Genomic DNA, 17832 nt, shown 5'->3' on the forward strand with positions numbered 1-17832 from the left:
ATTATTCATGTCTCGCTACTTTTCCACTTGCAAGTTAACATGATTTATATCTACCCCCAAATACAATTATTTCCTATTTTAAAATGTTTAACGCCCCCACTATAGTTGGTTATTGTTTGTGAGTACAGAACTGAAGGAGAAAAATGCCCTTTTAAGTTACAATGATAGATTTATAATATTTTAATCTAAATTATAAATATACCTCGAGAAAAAACTTTTGTAGTCGCCAAGATTAGGAATATGGAGCTTAATATTTATATGAAAAAATCTTTGTAATCGCCTATATTAGAAATATGGAGCTGAAATTGAAAATATAAGATCTATTTCGGTCAAGCAAGTTCGGGTAAGACATGTTTCCCATTTGTTTACTGCCCTGCATTTGTGTGGTGTCAGGTGTGGCTGTGTGAACCCCTCCCTGCTCAATCACACCAACAGATATTTCATCGTTTTTAAATAACGTTTTGGTGCACAGCCACGGCCTACGCTGCCTGTTTGGGAGACAAAAATTATACCCCCCATCTAAATGATTTACTTCTAGACAACCAAAACATATGCTCGTTAATAAATTATTCGGAATTTTTATGCCCGTTTCCTGGTTGGTCAATTCATTTTTTATCTTGGTTTTGTGCTTCCGTCGAATAATCTTTCTAAGATTGGTGTAATTGTTATATGGATTATAATGACATCGACCCAAATATTACAGTTCCATGTTCTCATTTTCAACTCACAAGTCCAGTACAATGTTCAATTCACCACTATGTATGAGGATCCTGATGTACGGCTACTGGGGTAGATCCTATCCACCAAAACTATGTACCAGGATCACATAAAGCTAGTGGGCAGTCTGCAGATAAAATGACTATGAAACAAAGTTCTCAGTTGTTAACCGTCATAAACAACTCATTCGAAAAACCTGGACATTCCAAAAAGAGTTTTAAAAAATATAGCAGATCACATATTCCAAAAGGAGTTCAGAAATAAAGCAACTCTGATTAAAAAGGGAAAATCACATTAAACTGGTGGGGGGGGGGGGGGGTTCCATAGGAGAGCATCTTACTTCGGAATGCTGATGCTATGGAGGGCATACCACATCATACAAGTTACTCAAAACCAGAAACTGAGGATGTACACTTCTTTCATCTAATTCTCCACTTAATGAGATCACTCTCCAAGGTGCAATAAGATGGCTCAGTTTTGCAAAGGATTTAACAAGGACCAGGGTTAAAACAGTTATCAATCACCTCAGTATTCCATTTCATATTCAGAAAACGTAGTCTTGCTCTTTATCGTCTCCTTCGCTTCTTCTTCCTGTCATCACTTTCGCTTTCGCTTTCACTGGAGCTCGATGAACCTGATTCTGAATCAGAACCAGATGCATCTGAATCAGCACTACTAGTGCTGTCAGAGTCATCTTCAGATTCAGAAACTGGCTTTTGCTGTTGCATGATAAGGCGGGGCATATTCTTCAAGTACTCTCTCAAATTTTCAGTGATGCCACCAAGCCCAATGGACGTGAAAAAGTTGATTGAGAATCTCGTGTTCTTGGGATTGTCTCTTGGGAAAATTGACTCGAACGTGTCCTGCATTGTGGGATCGCTGAGCCTCTCATTCAGAAGGCGAATCCCTAGGTGTTCCGATAATTCCTGAAACGCATTAAAAATATTATTCTGTGCCAAGAAATACTGCAAACCATGTAGATGAGAGAATTGCCTTCTTATAAACATTTAAATCAGGAAATTGATGGAGACTGTCGAAGGTTACAAATTTCTGTATTTACCTGGAAAAGAATTTTGATGAAAATACGAGACGAGGAAGTAGTATGCTCTTCAGTCAGCCGTATGTAAGCTAGAGCACCCCAAGGTAGAGCATCAGTGCCAAGAAGATGCGCAAAAAACTTTGCCACATTACGTAACTTATTTGTTTCGAGCCGATGAATCATTGAATATTGCTGCACAAAGCATTTTTCGAAATTCTCTTGATGAATCTTGTTTATTAGGCAAAATCTTTGACCCAAAAGACCGTAATAACGTAGATAAGTTCTTTCTTGGCTGCAGCATTCTAACAACATAATGCAGAGCTCCATCTGCACAAGTAACGTAACACTTAATAAATTTACAAGTTACAAACACCAAAGAAATGGTATAAAATTGGATCATAAAGAACAAACCAAAGAAACACAAGCAAAGAGCAAGAGAAGCATGCACTCAAAAAGAAAACTGAAGACATAACCTGGTATTGAAATTTTTTTGAGTCAAATGGCATATTTGTTATGCAACTAGGACAAATTATTAATTTTATTTCCTACTATCTTCTCTTTGTTCTCTGTTTTGTTCCTAATAGTTTAAAGTTTATGGATGTTATTCTCCCATAACCAAAAAGAATTCTATGAAAAAACTTGCAGGTTGCTAAGCATTTAAAGTACAAACCTAAACTATATTTTATACAAATTAAACAGCTCAACACACACACACAAACCAACTTCAGGTATTTGTTCCAACTTTTTTATAAAAAACCTTGAGGCATTATTTGGACAACCCAAAAGCAAAAATTTAATGGCATACAAACGTTCACCAGTACCCATTTTTAGGTTGCTAATTACATGTTGATAAATCAGTAATAACATTTGGGCTAAGCACATTTGATCATATTTGCATAATAAGGCAACTTCAACTAAACTAAGACGATGATGATAACTAATAAATATACCTCTTGTCCGGGCTCTAGCTTGATTTTCATAAGCTTGTGACCAGCTTCTTCAAAATCAACACTAGACATGATTGTTAGGTAAATCGTCCTCCGAAGATTCACAAGATTTGTTTCTGTTTCATCTCTTATTCTCATCTGCTCTTCATCAGATTCATCATCTTCACCCTCTTCATCATCTTCATTATCCGTTGCTGCATCTGAGTCTGCTTCATCTTCAGACTCTTCTCCAAGCAGAGTTTTCTTCAGTTCCTCATAACGTTGTTCGTTTTCAACAAACTGGGGATCTGGCTTAAAAATATCTGAGGTGCACGAAAAAGAAGTCTAAGAGTTCTGTATAAAAAATTAGGTCCACGAAACAGCTGAAACTAAAATACAGGTGGTTACCCAGCGCAATCTCAGGATCTATTTGATCTAAAAGCGATATTTCATGGGTCAATTGATCTTCTTGCTCCACCAGGTCTAGCTCCGGACGAATAGCTGGGTAACCCTGCAATTATAAGAAAGACTTGCCCGTATCAATTAATGACCAGCATATAACCATTAGAAGACATCACACAACGGATTGCAGTTAATTAAATTGCACCTGAAATTTGGCTTTTCGTATGGCAAATAAACCTTCAATTAAAAATTGAACCCGCTTGTCAATCTCTCCTTCATGAAGAATCCCACGGAAACGTTCAAAAATACCTACATAAAATTCATGAAAAATATATTATAAACCTACACGGTAAATGAGAAAAATACAGTGTTGCAGTTTTATAGAAAACTGCCATCTTTCCCTCAATGTGTAAATGAGTATATCGAAATCTTAATCTACAAAAAAAAATTAAAAAAAAAAAAATAACTCGAAAAAACACAACTGAAGCAGAAGGGGAAGAGGACACCCAAGCCAGGTAACATCCTAAAACAAAAAAAAATGTTATAACCAGGAGGAGAGTATAACCCGTAACGTAACATTGTCAAGAGTATAATAAATGCAGGAAAATAATTGATACAAAGTAAAACAATAAAAATATATATTTGTGTTGATTACAGCCGCTCTTCTAGAATTTCTCAACAGAACAATAAAGAAATTTGTTTAGATCACAGCCCTTCATCAGAGAACAACCTCACTTCTTATAATCGAAGTCTTAAATTGATAAAAAAAAATTACATATACTTTTACATCTGTAAAATCCCAATATCTAATCAAGTAAAATTCTGAAGATGAGAAATAAGCTAATAAAGGAAAGATAATCCTTTGGAAACTAAACTTAACAATGATAAGTGGCAAAATTTGCAACCAGGTTCATCTCCATGAGAGATATCGTTGGAGGCAAATCTCAAAGGAAGAAGATTTATAAATACTTCCCAAGTCCCAACATGCCACAATGTCTTTGTTAATCTTCTTGTTCACATCAACTTTAATATCAAACACAACATTTAACTCATCATGTGTTGATACACTAAACCTCGTGCACTACAACCTATTTTCTTCAACTATACTAGAGCTTGAAAAGAAATTATCAATTTCCCATTCCAAAAATTTGTTCCAATATCTCATCCTATATCACAAAACTTTCTCTATTTTGTTTTAACTGTGGTTCTAAAGTCCTTTTTTTATTCCAAAATATGCTTCTCCTCTTTTCAGAATACCCCTATTTATGGTGCTTTTAATTCATATAATCTATTTGTAGTTGACTAATTTTAAAAATCATAAGCTTCGCTGATTTCATATAATCTATTCCAGCAAATATCAACTGATATCAAACTAAAGTAAAAGAGCTTCTGAAAGTAAATCTACCCCAATTCAGTTCTCTTTGTCTGGTACAAGGCTATCATATAAACCTCAAATGATATAAAAAAAAATTAAGTTAATTTCAGCAAATATCAACTGATATCCTTACACAAGTTTTACTCAAATTCCCCAAAACTAAGGTGGTATGGTAGGCCCAAAATAAACTCTACAAAATTTACACACTATAATTTGTTTATTTATCTGTTGATTGTATTAGCACTACAAATTAGATTCAAAAAGACTCTGACGTATCATGTAATTTTAATTTAAAAGTTGACCTAAAAAAATTGGATGAAAAATCTATGAAAATAATTGATGAAGCAGAAACCTGATGTACTATTTATAATTTACAACATAGTGAAAGGAAGGGGAAGGGGAAGGGTAAATAGATACTAACCATGCAAACCTCGGGGACAGAGGTCTTGTAGGATTGACCCGCATTGGGTAACAAAGCCAACAGCAACCTCGACACTATCGTCGGTAGGATTCTCCAACAATGTTGTGAGTAGTTCGAGAGCTACAAGCTCATGAACTATTTGTTGATTGACAAGATGTGCTATGAATTTGACAGCAGCTAGTAATTGGGGCTAGAAACAAGACAAAAAGAAAAAGTAATGAGTTTGCAATAAAACGTAGTAAATCATGTATGTGAAACAAACAAGGAGAGGGGAGAATCAATTAAGGTACCTTGTCATTCCTTTTGTATGCTCGCTGTAATTGAAGAACAATTCTCCTCAAAAGAAGATCACCAACTTGGGGGAACTTAGTGTTGACAACAGCCACAAGTGCAGCAAAGACATCAGTGAACCCGGGAGAAGCCATCTGAGACTTGATACAAGAACGACAAAACAAGCCTCTGCCTCTAATGAGATTCTCCGCAAACAGCTCAGGAATGATATTCTTGATGTTGGTAGCATTAACCTTATTGACAAGTCCATTAATACTCTTCCTCAAAGCATCCCATGTCAATCTCTGGTACTCCACACTACTCTTATCCTCAACTTGCTTGAGCATTCTCGCTAACTTAAAAGGCGGAATATAAACCCCGCCCGTCCTCCCTACACTTAAATTATCCTGAGGAGGAGGGGGAGGAGGAGGAAGAGGAGCTTCGACATTAGTAGCCCCTCCTCCTTTCCCTAGTCTTCCATCGTCTTTGGAATAATCAGCTCCCTTATCTTTAGTAAAACTCCTAACATCATCCTTATCTCTCCTATCCCTCTTATTCCGTAATTCACTCCTCCGATCATCCTCCTCCTCACTCGTCTTTCGAATCTGACCTTCCTCCAGCTCATCACCATCCGAATACCTACTCCGTCCACCGTCTCTACCATCAAATTCATCTCTTCTTCTACTACTTCTATGTCGTCCATTCTTATCATCTTCCCCCCTACTACTCCGAAACCTATCCTCATCATAGCGACGACCATCGCGGCCATAAACACGTTTTCGATCTCTATCTCTATCTCGATACCTATCTCCTCTCGTTGATTTTCCTCTCCTATCAATCTCCTCATCATCCTCATCTCGCTTTCGATCCCTCTCAACAACCTTATCATCTTCATCTCTCACTGATACATTCTTCTTAGTTAATTTCGAATCGGAATCAACTTCGACATGTTGTTGTTCATCTCTGCCTCTCTTCTTATTATTAATAATCTTATCATCGTCATCACTTGAAGAATCGCTGCTTCTGTAATGACGACGCCCCATTTGATTATTTTGTTTTTTGAGATCCAACCCTAAACCCCCAAATCTCTATTTACGATTTCCTGTTTGTTTTTTTTTTGGTCAAGTGTGTCCAACTTTAAATATTATATTGTTGACTCCTCGACTATTCGATTTCGAAAACAATACTTATAATACTTTAATTGGATTGGGCCGCTCTCGTACTCCTAAAGAACTTACCTAGGCCCCTTTCACCTTGTCTCTTTGAAAACACGCCTTTCTAATGAAACCCACCATAACCGGACCAAGCACTTAGTTCCGTTAAAATATTACTCCCCGAGTCCCTATTCATTTCTCTACGTCTATTTTTTGCACGTAATTCAATATTCATATATCATATAGTTAGTTGCATAATATTTTTTTTAAATTTTTTTTTCTCAATAAAAATTTAAACATTAAAATTTTATTCAGAAAAAATAAAAATTCAAAAAAATATTATGCAACTATATGATATTTAAATATTGAAATGCGTGCAAAAAGCACACGTAGAAAAATAAATGGGACGGAGGTAGTATAATTTATCTATATTTGATTTCATGAATAATTTTAAAAAAATGCAATTTTGAAGGAGGGGATATTTTTTATTTTAAATAAACTATTCTTTGAGTTAGTAGACTTGTGACTTATAATATTTTATATTGCAATAGAATGTATAATCCTAGTGTACATCTGTAAATAGTACATGATGATATAAGTGGTTAAAGTGTTTAATATTATATATATATATATATGAGGCTACTCTAATAGAAATCTTTTTAAAATAAAAACTAGAAACCTAACGTCTAGCCCAAATAAAAACAGCCCAAACCAAAATAAAACACATTCAGCCCATATAACTGCTCCATGCAACGGTTGAGTAATTAATTTGTCTTAAAAGTGAGAAGAAATGCAATTATACATACATATTACACACAAAATAGTTATAACGAATTCATCTCTCTAAACTGCCCAAATCGAAAAGCATTTCTAAATTTCTAAGCACAAATCGAATTGACAAACATATAGATTCCAGTGATTGTTACTAAACGAAGAGGAGATCAAGGTTTATTCAAATTGTGTACTCATCGTGTACGGAAACAACAAAAAACACCATAAAAGGTAAATTAATGTATTTTTTTGTTAATGTAGTGATATTTTACTTATAATCGAATTTATTGTTACATATACACATAGTTTAACTAATACATGTTGATATTTTCATGTTTTTAGTGTTTTTTACTAATTACTGTTTAGGTACTTACTAATAATTTTCATATGTTCTTCACACAGCTTTTAATTAGCAATTTTATCATTACTGAAGAGATAAAATGGCTAGGACTAGTGGAGGTATGTGAACTTAAGGTTTTAGATTTTTCTGATAAAATTTGTTGAAATTTTAATGATTTCATTTATTTTACAAATGTCAATTGTATATTTATGCCTATGTAATTTTTTTTTGCAATTTTGATGTTTTTTATATATTTTTTAGTTTTGTGCCTATTTTAATGATTACGCTATCGGTTTTTAGTCTTTAAGCATAATTTAACCATGTTACGTTATAATTTTGTCTTTAAGCATGTTACGCTAACAGTTTTTAGTTGTCGAGGAATTTTAATATAAATGTTAGTCTCGCTAACTTGTACAGTATTTCGCATCAGCACCGCTGATCAAATGTATGCACAATTGATAGGGTATCACGGATAAAAATTAAAACAATCACTAAAATTTGTATTCATATTTCCTAAAATCATATTTACCAATCACATATTATTATAAACTAATTCTCAACGTGTTTGTATTTGAAAATTCAAATGTAATTTTATGATTAAAAATAATGTTGAGATATTGAATTTCGTGTCGTCAGTTTGCACTTTGGTATTGGATATTTCTTTTATAACTAAGTCAGGTGATTATCTAGTATTTTTGGATCGACTATTTTTTTTGCGGAAATGTTTGGTTGCTATATGTAAAGTATTTACGTGCTAGTTTTGTATAAAATGGTAATGAAGGTGTGATACTGAAAAGAGTTGAACGAACTGAGTGTCTTGTGTCCTTGTCAAGATGGGTAATAATGTTTGGTAACCTGATTACTTCATCGGGATTAGTAGTTGTAGCTTCATTTAGATTAAAATGATGGGGATTAGTAGTTGTGTTTGTTGAGAATTAGTATAGTATAAATGCTAGACATATGTGAAGATTTTGCTGTGTAAATAACTGTTTGGTTTGAAGTAATATCTAATTGATGTGTTATGAATGATTTAGGTGCTAGTTATGTATCAATTGGGAAGGAGATGTGATAGTAAAAAGTGTTTAAGTGAGTGTCTTGTGTTTTTGTGAGGTCAAACTGTAGTTGGGCTAAAAATTTGGAGATGTCTGGATCAGTTTTATTCGATATATAAATTATTTAGTCCTAATAATTTAAACAATTTGTAGTAAGACAATGTAAGGTATCCGGATTAATTGCTTGGTTATTTTGTATTGTTGGTATTACTGGATATTAAATTTAATGAGATTATTATATTTTGGATAAATATTGTTTGTATGTTTCTATTCTCATCTTTGTTTAATAAAAAATGAACCATTTATGAATTACTAATTAGATGGGGCTTGTGAGTATAAGAGGCGTTATTGCAACTTGTTTATTCACTATGGTTTGGGATTAACAAGGATTAAGTTAAGCTTTATTCTCTAAGTTTCTATGCATCTTCGATGAATTGATCAGTACTAGTTGCCCTGTTCTGTTATCTGGTATGTTCTGTTATTTTGAAATATTACAGGATTATCTTCAGTAACACCAATATGCAGTTCAAGACTTAAACAATTAAGTCAGCTAAAAATAAGAAACAAGGCTCTCACACCTGAGTTTATTAATTTAGACGATTCTAGTGACAACGCTATGAAATAAGGTATAATGATAAAAACTTTTTTCTTCTTTGCTGACATAATAATTATTTTATCTATTTTAAGACGATGCAGGACAACATACAAGAACTTCTCCAAACACTCCTCCAAGATCAATTTCTAGAAAGGTCTATATAAGAGCAAACAACAAATTCAAAAAAACTGCAGGAAAACCACATGATTATGACGTATGTACTCCATTAGTGACATAATCTAGATATCTTAATAAATATATGTATTAAAGATTTTTTTTCCAAATAGAAAGAAGATGAAACAGTTGAAGAGCAATCAAGAAACAAGGAAACACATGAAATGGAGGTTGATCATCCTCAAGAAGAACAAGAAAATACAAATCAAGAAGAGCAAATAAATGAAATGGTGGATGATTATTTTCAAGAAGAAGAAAGACCATTTGAAGAGGAAGGACCTAGCAAAAAATAAAAAACTACAAAGTGAAAGCGGAAGGCATTTCAACAGGTATAAATATACAATAATCACTAAGAAATGTATGCCTATTTACTAAAATCATACGTACCAGTCACTTACTGTTATATACTTATCTGGCATATATTTTTAATATTTCATTTGTTTCATTTTAAAATTGTATTCTCTATATTTGAATGTAAAATTCAAATATACATAATATATTTAATGGACTTTAGGTATATTAGCTCCTTTTTAATGTCTTTTCTTATTTGTTGAATGTATTTTTTTATTTCAAATAAGATAATAATGAAAATAAGGAAATAATGATAAAAAAAAGCCAAATGTCAGATTTGCAACAAAGAAAATTATAAAATTCCAGGCTGAGGTAACATATCATACTCTTGTTTGTATGTGTAATAAAACATATATATGATACCGTCCTGAATAATTTGTAATATATATTTTTAAATTGATCAAGAAAATTGAACTTGCCAAACATATTAACAAACCAAAACAAGAAATACAAAATAGAAATTCTCCTAGGTTGTTGAGTGAAATGCTTTACTATCTTACACAAGATCAGAGGAATTGGGTTGAAGATTCTGGATTTCAACCACTCCTAGATTTCTTTGGAGATGATTCCGTCGAAGTTGGCTTATAACATCTTTCAAATTTTTGACGTCAACAGTGTATGTCTAAAACTAAAACACAAGGATATACAGATCACAAAAGAAGATGTTTTTGATGTGTTTGGCCTACCATTTGGGGGAGAGTCAATAATATTAGGACCAATTGACATGTACAAAAGTAGAATAGATGAATGGTTACAATAATTCCCAGCTGACAAATGGGAGCAGATTACAACTGGAATGGTGGTGCAGGTTATGAAGGGTCAAGACTTGACTACAAATTTTAAAACTCAATTTCTTAATTTTGCTGTCAAATGTTCTATGTGGAACACCCACAAACTCCTATGTTGACAGACAACTACTAAGATTACATGGTAAACTTGATGAATGCTACAAATATAATTGGCCAGGATATATGTTAAACTACCTAGTAGCTGCAACCGAAAGTTGGAACAACACAGCATCAGTTTTCTTCATAGGCTCATTGATCTTTCTTGTTGTAAGTAAACTCCATTCAATTACTTTAAATTTCATAAATTGATACTTTTCTTATTTGCAGTTCTACTAGAAAAATAAGTCATTAATTAAATTCTTGTGTCACTTATACGCAGATGTTATACTTTGATCGAGTCCAACATGAATCAAATTGGTAGATAGAAAGTTTCCATCTTACAAGGGTTGGAGTGAAGATATTTTGAAACAAAGACAAACAATTGAAGTGGTAAATGGAGTTTTTGGAGTTGGTGCTGTTCAAATGCCACTAAGAGATTATTTGTCAAAACAAATTGTGAAAAATGTATGAATTCAGTACCTTTTAAATTTATTTAAAAACATATTATGTAAAATGATTATACATAACATTCTTGTTATAACTTTAACTACAAGGATGTCAATGTTAGGAATGTGTTGTGAACTTGATGATAAATTATACAAAACACCTTAGTAGATTTAACTTAGTAAATTTTGTAGCACTCGACGGATGATCAAATATAATCCCGACGGATGATTCAATATAGTACCGACGAATGATGATTTGACATCCATCGAGTGAGTAGCTTATGTAATAATAAGTATTGTAGCACATTTCTGCAAACAATTTTGTGTAGATTCTGCAAGAGCTTATAGGTCATGTTGACTACTAGTAGATATGCAGATTAGGTTGATTAATTATAAATATGAGATGTCTTGTAATTCTATATAAGTGAAATGGAGTCAAGTGTCAAATAGCTACCCGACGGATGATCAACAAAGTTACCCGATGGATGATCAAAAAGCTACCCGACGGATAACAACTATGTATCCGGCGGATGATCAATTCAAATATCTGTTGACAGTGACAACACAGTCACATGCGTTGGGTGTTTGCAAAAGGAATATGGCAGCATGTTTAGCAGGAAATTGAGAACAAAGAAGCATTACCATTTCTATGCAAGTTATGAAGATTTTCAAAGATGTTGGAATAGAGTAATGAAGCAGCATGGAGTTAGACTTGATAGGTTTTATTTTATTATCCTGTCTTATTTCCATGTAAACTTGGTGATATATAAACCAAGTGTAGTTAGTAGAACAAACAACTAAGCAAACATATTTTAGGAGAGAAATAGAAAAAGCTGTACTTGTCAAGAATTTCTCTATAGTTTGTTTGTTCAACTTGTAAAGCAGCTGTGAGCCAATTTGAGCTTCACAGAGTTCTCAAATCAATATATATATATATATATATATTCGGTGGATACATTCAAATCCACTAGAAAATTTTAAAGACTTGTGTTTTTATTACTTTATGTTTGATTTATGTAATCCTTTCATTCCGCACTTTGCAAATCAAAATACATATATATCTGTTGAGTTAAAAACTGTTTTTAAATCTTGAAAAAGAAGCCAGAATTACATTCAACCCCCCTTCTATAATCCTTGTTGTATTGTTAGGGAATAATAATTGGTATCAGAGCACGCTCTTGAAGTACAAAGAGTGTAAAGATCACAACAAACAACAAGATGAACAAGAAGGATGTTGGAGTTAAAATTCCTTTTCTGGACAAAGACAATTATCACCACTGGAAGGTGAAAATGTATCTACATCTTCTTTCTCAAGATGAGGCCTATGTGGATTGCATAGAGAGAGGTCCTCATGTACCAATGAGAGCTGCAACAGGCAATGAACCATCTGTTCCCAAGCCTAGGCATGACTGTTCAGATCCTGATATTGAGCAAGTCAGGAAAGACAAGAAGGCCATGAATATATTGTTCAATGGAGTTGATGGTGATATGTTTGATAACATCATTAACTGCAAAACAACCAAGGAGGTTTGGGACACTATCTAGATTATTTGTGATGGTACTGAGCAAGTAAGGGAGAATAAAATGCAACTGCTAATTCAGCAATATGAGCACGTCCATTGTGAAGATAGTGAGTCTCTCACTAATATCTTTAGTAGATTTCAAAAACTACTAAATGCTCTGAAGTTGCATGAAAGAGTCTATCAGACAAAAGACTCCAACCTCAAGTTCCTAAGATCTCTTCCAAAGGAGTGGAAACCAATGACAGTCTCATTGAGAAATTCTCAGGATTACAAGGAGTTTATCTAGGAGAGACTGTATGGCATCCTGAAAACTTATGAGCTTGAAATAGAGCAAGATCAGAGGATGGATAAAGGAAGGAAGAAATGAGGGTCCATAGCACTGGTTGCTGAGTTAGAGAAGGAGAAAGAGATGAAGGTAGAAGCTGTTGAGTCTACTTCAAAGGTCTGTGAGAACAAGGGTAAAGGGCTGGTAGCTGAAATGAAGATCATTTGAGCCAAGATGACATGGATGATATTGATGCGTATTTAGCATTCCTTTCCAGAAGATTTGCCAAGCTCAAGTTCAAAAAGAACTTTGGAGCAGCCAAGCCAAGTAGAAACATGATGGATAAATCCAAATTCAAATGTTTCAAATATGGTTTGGCAGGGAATTTTGCCAGTGAGTGTAGAAAGTCAGATTCCAGCAAAAAGAAGTTTGAGCCTGTTGATTACAAACATAAATATTTTGAGTTGCTCAAGAAAAAGGAAAAGGCTTTCATTACACAAGAAAATGACTGGGTAGCTGATGGATTGGATGAAGATGAAGATGAAGATGTAAGCTATGTCAGTCTAGCTCTGATGGCCAAGTCTGATGAAACAGAAACAAGTTCTTCAAGTAATCAGGTAATCACCACTAACCTAGCACATTTATCTAAAGCTGAGTGTAATGATGCAATCAATGACATGTCTACAGAATTATATCACTTGCGTGTTACACTTAAGTCCCTCACTAAGGAAAATGCTAAAATTAAAGAAAACAATTTATTTTTAAGTGAGAGGAACAATGTGCTAGAGTCTCAGTTTATTGAATTTGAAAAATTGAGAATTGAGTGTAAGATTGCTAAGGATGAATTAACTGAGTCCTTGAAGAAAGAAGAGATTTTAAAGAAGCAGCTTGAACGAGAACACGAGGTGATTAAAGCATGGAAATCATCCAGAGATGTCCATGCTCAAATCACCAAAGTTCAAGGTATTGAGTCCTTTTGTGATGCAGCCTGGAAAAAGAGTAAGGAGACACTGGAATCCAACTTAGTTGAAGGATTGTTGACAGATGTGGACTCGACGGATGATGAGAATCATCCGTCAGATAACCAAAAGGATTATCCGTCGAGTGACAAAGAGCCACATCCGTCGGCTGTGAGTAAACCTGTGAGCAAAGCTAAGCTTGCCAAGCTGAATGAAAAATATGGATCAGTTTCTAAAAACTTTGTTTCAGGAGAATCAAGTCAAGTTAAGAAGGAGAAGAAAGTTAATGTTGGTCATCTGTCCATCAAGCAATTGAATGACAGATTAGAAAAGATTGAGGTTAAAACAGAAACTAAAAAAAAAATAGAAATGGGAAAGTAGGAATTAACAAGCATAACAACTATACACCTGATAAATATGCACCAAGAAAAATCTGTGTTAAGTGTGGTAGTGTTAATCACCTGTCTGTTAATTGCAAACTTGCCATGCCTACTCTTATGTCTGTGCCTCCCCCTTTTCCCAACATGACTGTTATGCCTACCATGCCTATGAATGTTATGTCTATTCAGAATATGAATGCATAATTTGCTAATATGCCATTTGCACCTAATCCTTATTATGCAACATTTAGTATGCCTCAAATGCCATTTATCATGCCTTACTGGAATAACATGTTTGCAAACAACATGCCTTTTCCTTCTAATCAAAATGTGCATGATAATTCTGTTTTAATGACTGGTTTCAAAGGTCCAACTCAAATGACTAAGGATGAATCAGAAATTCCCAAGTCAAATGACATCAAACCTAAGAAACCAAAGAAGAAAGCTAACAAGGCAGGACCCAAGGAAACTTGGGTACCAAAATTAACTTGATTTGTTTTGATGTGTGCAGGGAAACATAAATAATCTTTGGTACCTAGATAATGGTTGTTCAAGGCACATAACTGGAGATTCTACCTTACTCACAGAGTTCAAGGAAAGAGCTGGCCCAAGTATTACTTTTGGAGATGACAACAAGGGTTATACTGTGGGATATGGCTTGATTTCAAAAGACAATGTCATCATTGAAGAAGTTGCCCTAGTGGATGGTCTCAAGTATAATTTGTTGAGTATCAGCCAGCTTTGTGATAAGGGCAATTCTGTAACCTTCAATTCAGAAGCCTATATTGTGACAAACATAAGAAGCAACAAAATGGTTCTCATGGGTGTGAGAAAAGGAAATATGTATCTAGCTAACTTCAACTCATCTAATGCAGAATCTATCACTTATCTTCTCAGTAAAGCAAGTCAAGATGAAAGTTGGCTATGACACAAGAAGCTGTCCCATCTAAACTTCAAGACCATAAATGAGCTTGTCAAGAAAGAACTGGTTAGAGGCATTCCTCAAGTGGATTTTTCTAAGGATGGATTGTGTGATGCCTGTCAGAAAGGAAAGCAGATTAAAGCATCATTCAGAAAGAAGCTTGATTCAACAATTGAAGAACCTTTGCAATTGCTACACATGGATTTATTTGAACCAATCAATGTATTGTCCATTTCAAGGAAAAGATATTGCCTAGTTATTATAGATGATTTTTCAAAGTTCTCTTGGACATATTTCCTTAAGTCCAAAAATGAAGCTAGTGAAATCATCATCAATCACATAAGGCAAGTCAACAATCATCCTAATTTCAAGGTAAGAAGAATCAGGAGTGACAATGGAACTGAGTTCATGAATTCTGTGATGAGATTATTTTGTGAAGAGAATGGGATTATGCATGAGTTTTCTGTAACAAGAACTCCACAAAGAAATGGAGTAGTGAAAAGAAATAAAAGATCTCTTATTGAAGCTGCAAGGACAATGCTTGAAGAATCAAAGTTACCAACATATTTTTGGGCTGAAGCTATGAATACTTCCTGCTGCACTCACAATATTTCTTTGATTAATCAAGCAAAGCGTATGACACCCTACCTATTGTTCAAGAACAAGAAACCAACTCTGAATTTTCTTCATGTCTTTGGCTGTAAATGTTTTATCTTGAGGAATCAAACTGATCAACATGGGAAGTTTGATGCTAAAGCAGATGAAGGAATTTTTGTTGGATATGCTGTGAGAAAGGCATATAGGGTCTACAATCTAAGAACCAACATTGTTATGGAATCAATACATGTTGTGTTTGATGACAAAAAGATTGAAGGACTGCAAGATGGAGATTTCCATGAAAGTCTCAAGTTTGATAATGTGGAGATGGTTAGTGGTGACAGTGATGATGAAAGTGATCAAGAAACAGTGAATAAGGATAATGCAGAAAAATCTACAACTAATGAAGCACATGATTTAACATCTGTTGAGTTGCAAAATGTTTCATCCGTCGGGAGATAATCTGCCTTATCCATCGAGAGACAATCAACTTCATCCATCGGGACACAAAGTGCATCATCCGTCGGGTCATTAAAAGAAGCTGAAAGTCAGAATAGGTCACTCACATAAAGTTCTCCTTTCTCAAATCAAAAATTAACAAACTCAGGGGGAGTTTCAAATAATCAAAACTCAGTCACACATCAAGACAACAATGAGGCCTCTTCATCTAGAGCTAATCTACCTCAACAAAGAAAATGGACTAAGGATCACCCCTTTGAGCTCATCGTTGGTGATGCATCTTCTAGAGTTCAAACAAGGAAAGCAACTCAAGAAGAATGTCTATATAGAAGCTTCCTATCTAAGGAAGAACCAAAGAAGGGAGAAGAAGCTTTGTTGGATCCTGATTAGATTTTAGCTATGCAACAGGAGCCAAACCAATTTGAAAAGAATAAAGTATGGAAGCTGGTACCCAAACCTAAAGGAAAGTATTCAATTGACACCAAGTGGGTATTCAGAAACAAGATGGATGAAAATGGCATAGTAATCAGGAATAAAGCTAGATTGGTTGCTAAGGGCTACTGTCAACAAGATGGAATAGATTTTGATGAAACATTTGCTCCTGTTGTAAGACTTGAAGCCATCAGAATCTTCTTAGCCTATGCAGCTTATGCCAAATTCAAGGTCTATCAGATGGATATCAAAAGTGCTTTTATGAATGGAGATTTGGAGGAAGTCTATGTTAGTCAGCCTCCTAGTTTTGAAGATCCAAATTTCAAAAATCATGTCTACTATCATTTGAAAGCACTTTATGGACTGAAGCAAGCACCTAGAGCCTGGTATGACACTTTATCAAAGTTTCTTTTGGAAAATCACTTCACAAGATGTACTATTGATAAAACTTTATTCTTTAGAAATGTTAATGGCTCTAGCATACTTGTTCAAATTTATGTAGATGATATTATATTTGGCTCTATAGATGAAAAAGTTTGCAAAAAGTTTTCCAAATTGATACAAAGTAAGTATGAAATGAGCATGATGGGAGAACTAACTTACTTTCTTGGTTTGCAAGTTAAGCAAGTTAGTGATGGAATATTCATTAATCAAACCAAATACATTCATGATCTTTTAAAGAAGTTTGATCTAATGGATTGCACATTTGCAAAAACTCCCATGACCACTGCAACCAAACTTGAATTAAACACTACTGAAAAGTCTGTGGATATTTCAAGCTTTAGGGGCATGGTTGGCTCACTTCTGTACTTAACAGCTAGTAGGCCAGATATAATGTTTGCTACTTGTCTTTATACTAGATTTCAGGCTGATCCTAGAGAATCTCACCTAGTAGCTATTAAGAGAATTTTCAGATATCTCAAGGGAACACCAAAACTTGGCATCTGGTACCTAGAGATTCTAGTTTTCATCTAACTGGTTATTTAGATGCAGATTATGCAGGTTGTAGAATAGACAGAAAAAGTACATCAAGAACCTGTCAATTTCTAGGGAACAAGCTTGTGTCCTGGTTCAGTAAAAAGCAAAATTCAGTTTCTACTTCTATAACTGAAGCTGAATATATTGCTGCTGGTAGTTGTTGTGCACAGATTTTATGGATGAAAAACCAATTATTGGACTATGGTCTACAAGTGAATAGAATTCCTATTTCCCATAATAACACAAGTGCAATTGCCATCACTGAAAATCCAGTGCAGCATTCAAGAATAAAGCACATAGACATCAAGTACCACTTCATAAGGGAACATGTGATGAATGGTACTGTGGAACTGCATTTTGTTCCAAGTGAAAAATAGCTTGCAGATATCTTTACCAA

General features: G+C 34.3%; 1 protein-coding gene across 1 annotated transcript; it reads right to left on the reverse strand.

Moving 5' to 3' along the window:
* Window positions 1–878: 878 nt before the first annotated feature.
* LOC141702821 (uncharacterized) lies at window positions 879–6296 on the reverse strand. Its single transcript, XM_074506430.1, has 7 exons — window positions 5171–6296; window positions 4881–5070; window positions 3290–3393; window positions 3091–3193; window positions 2707–3005; window positions 1778–2083; window positions 879–1643 (listed from the first exon to the last, which is right to left on the reverse strand). The coding sequence occupies exons 1-7, from the start codon at window positions 6191–6193 to the stop codon at window positions 1284–1286; spliced, it is 2385 nt and encodes a 794-aa protein (XP_074362531.1). The 5' UTR covers window positions 6194–6296; the 3' UTR covers window positions 879–1283.
* Between the last annotated feature and the right edge of the window lie 11536 nt (window positions 6297–17832).

The sequence above is a fragment of the Apium graveolens genome, unplaced genomic scaffold (assembly GCF_009905375.1).
Source record: "Apium graveolens cultivar Ventura unplaced genomic scaffold, ASM990537v1 ctg577, whole genome shotgun sequence".
NCBI lineage: Eukaryota > Viridiplantae > Streptophyta > Magnoliopsida > Apiales > Apiaceae > Apium > Apium graveolens.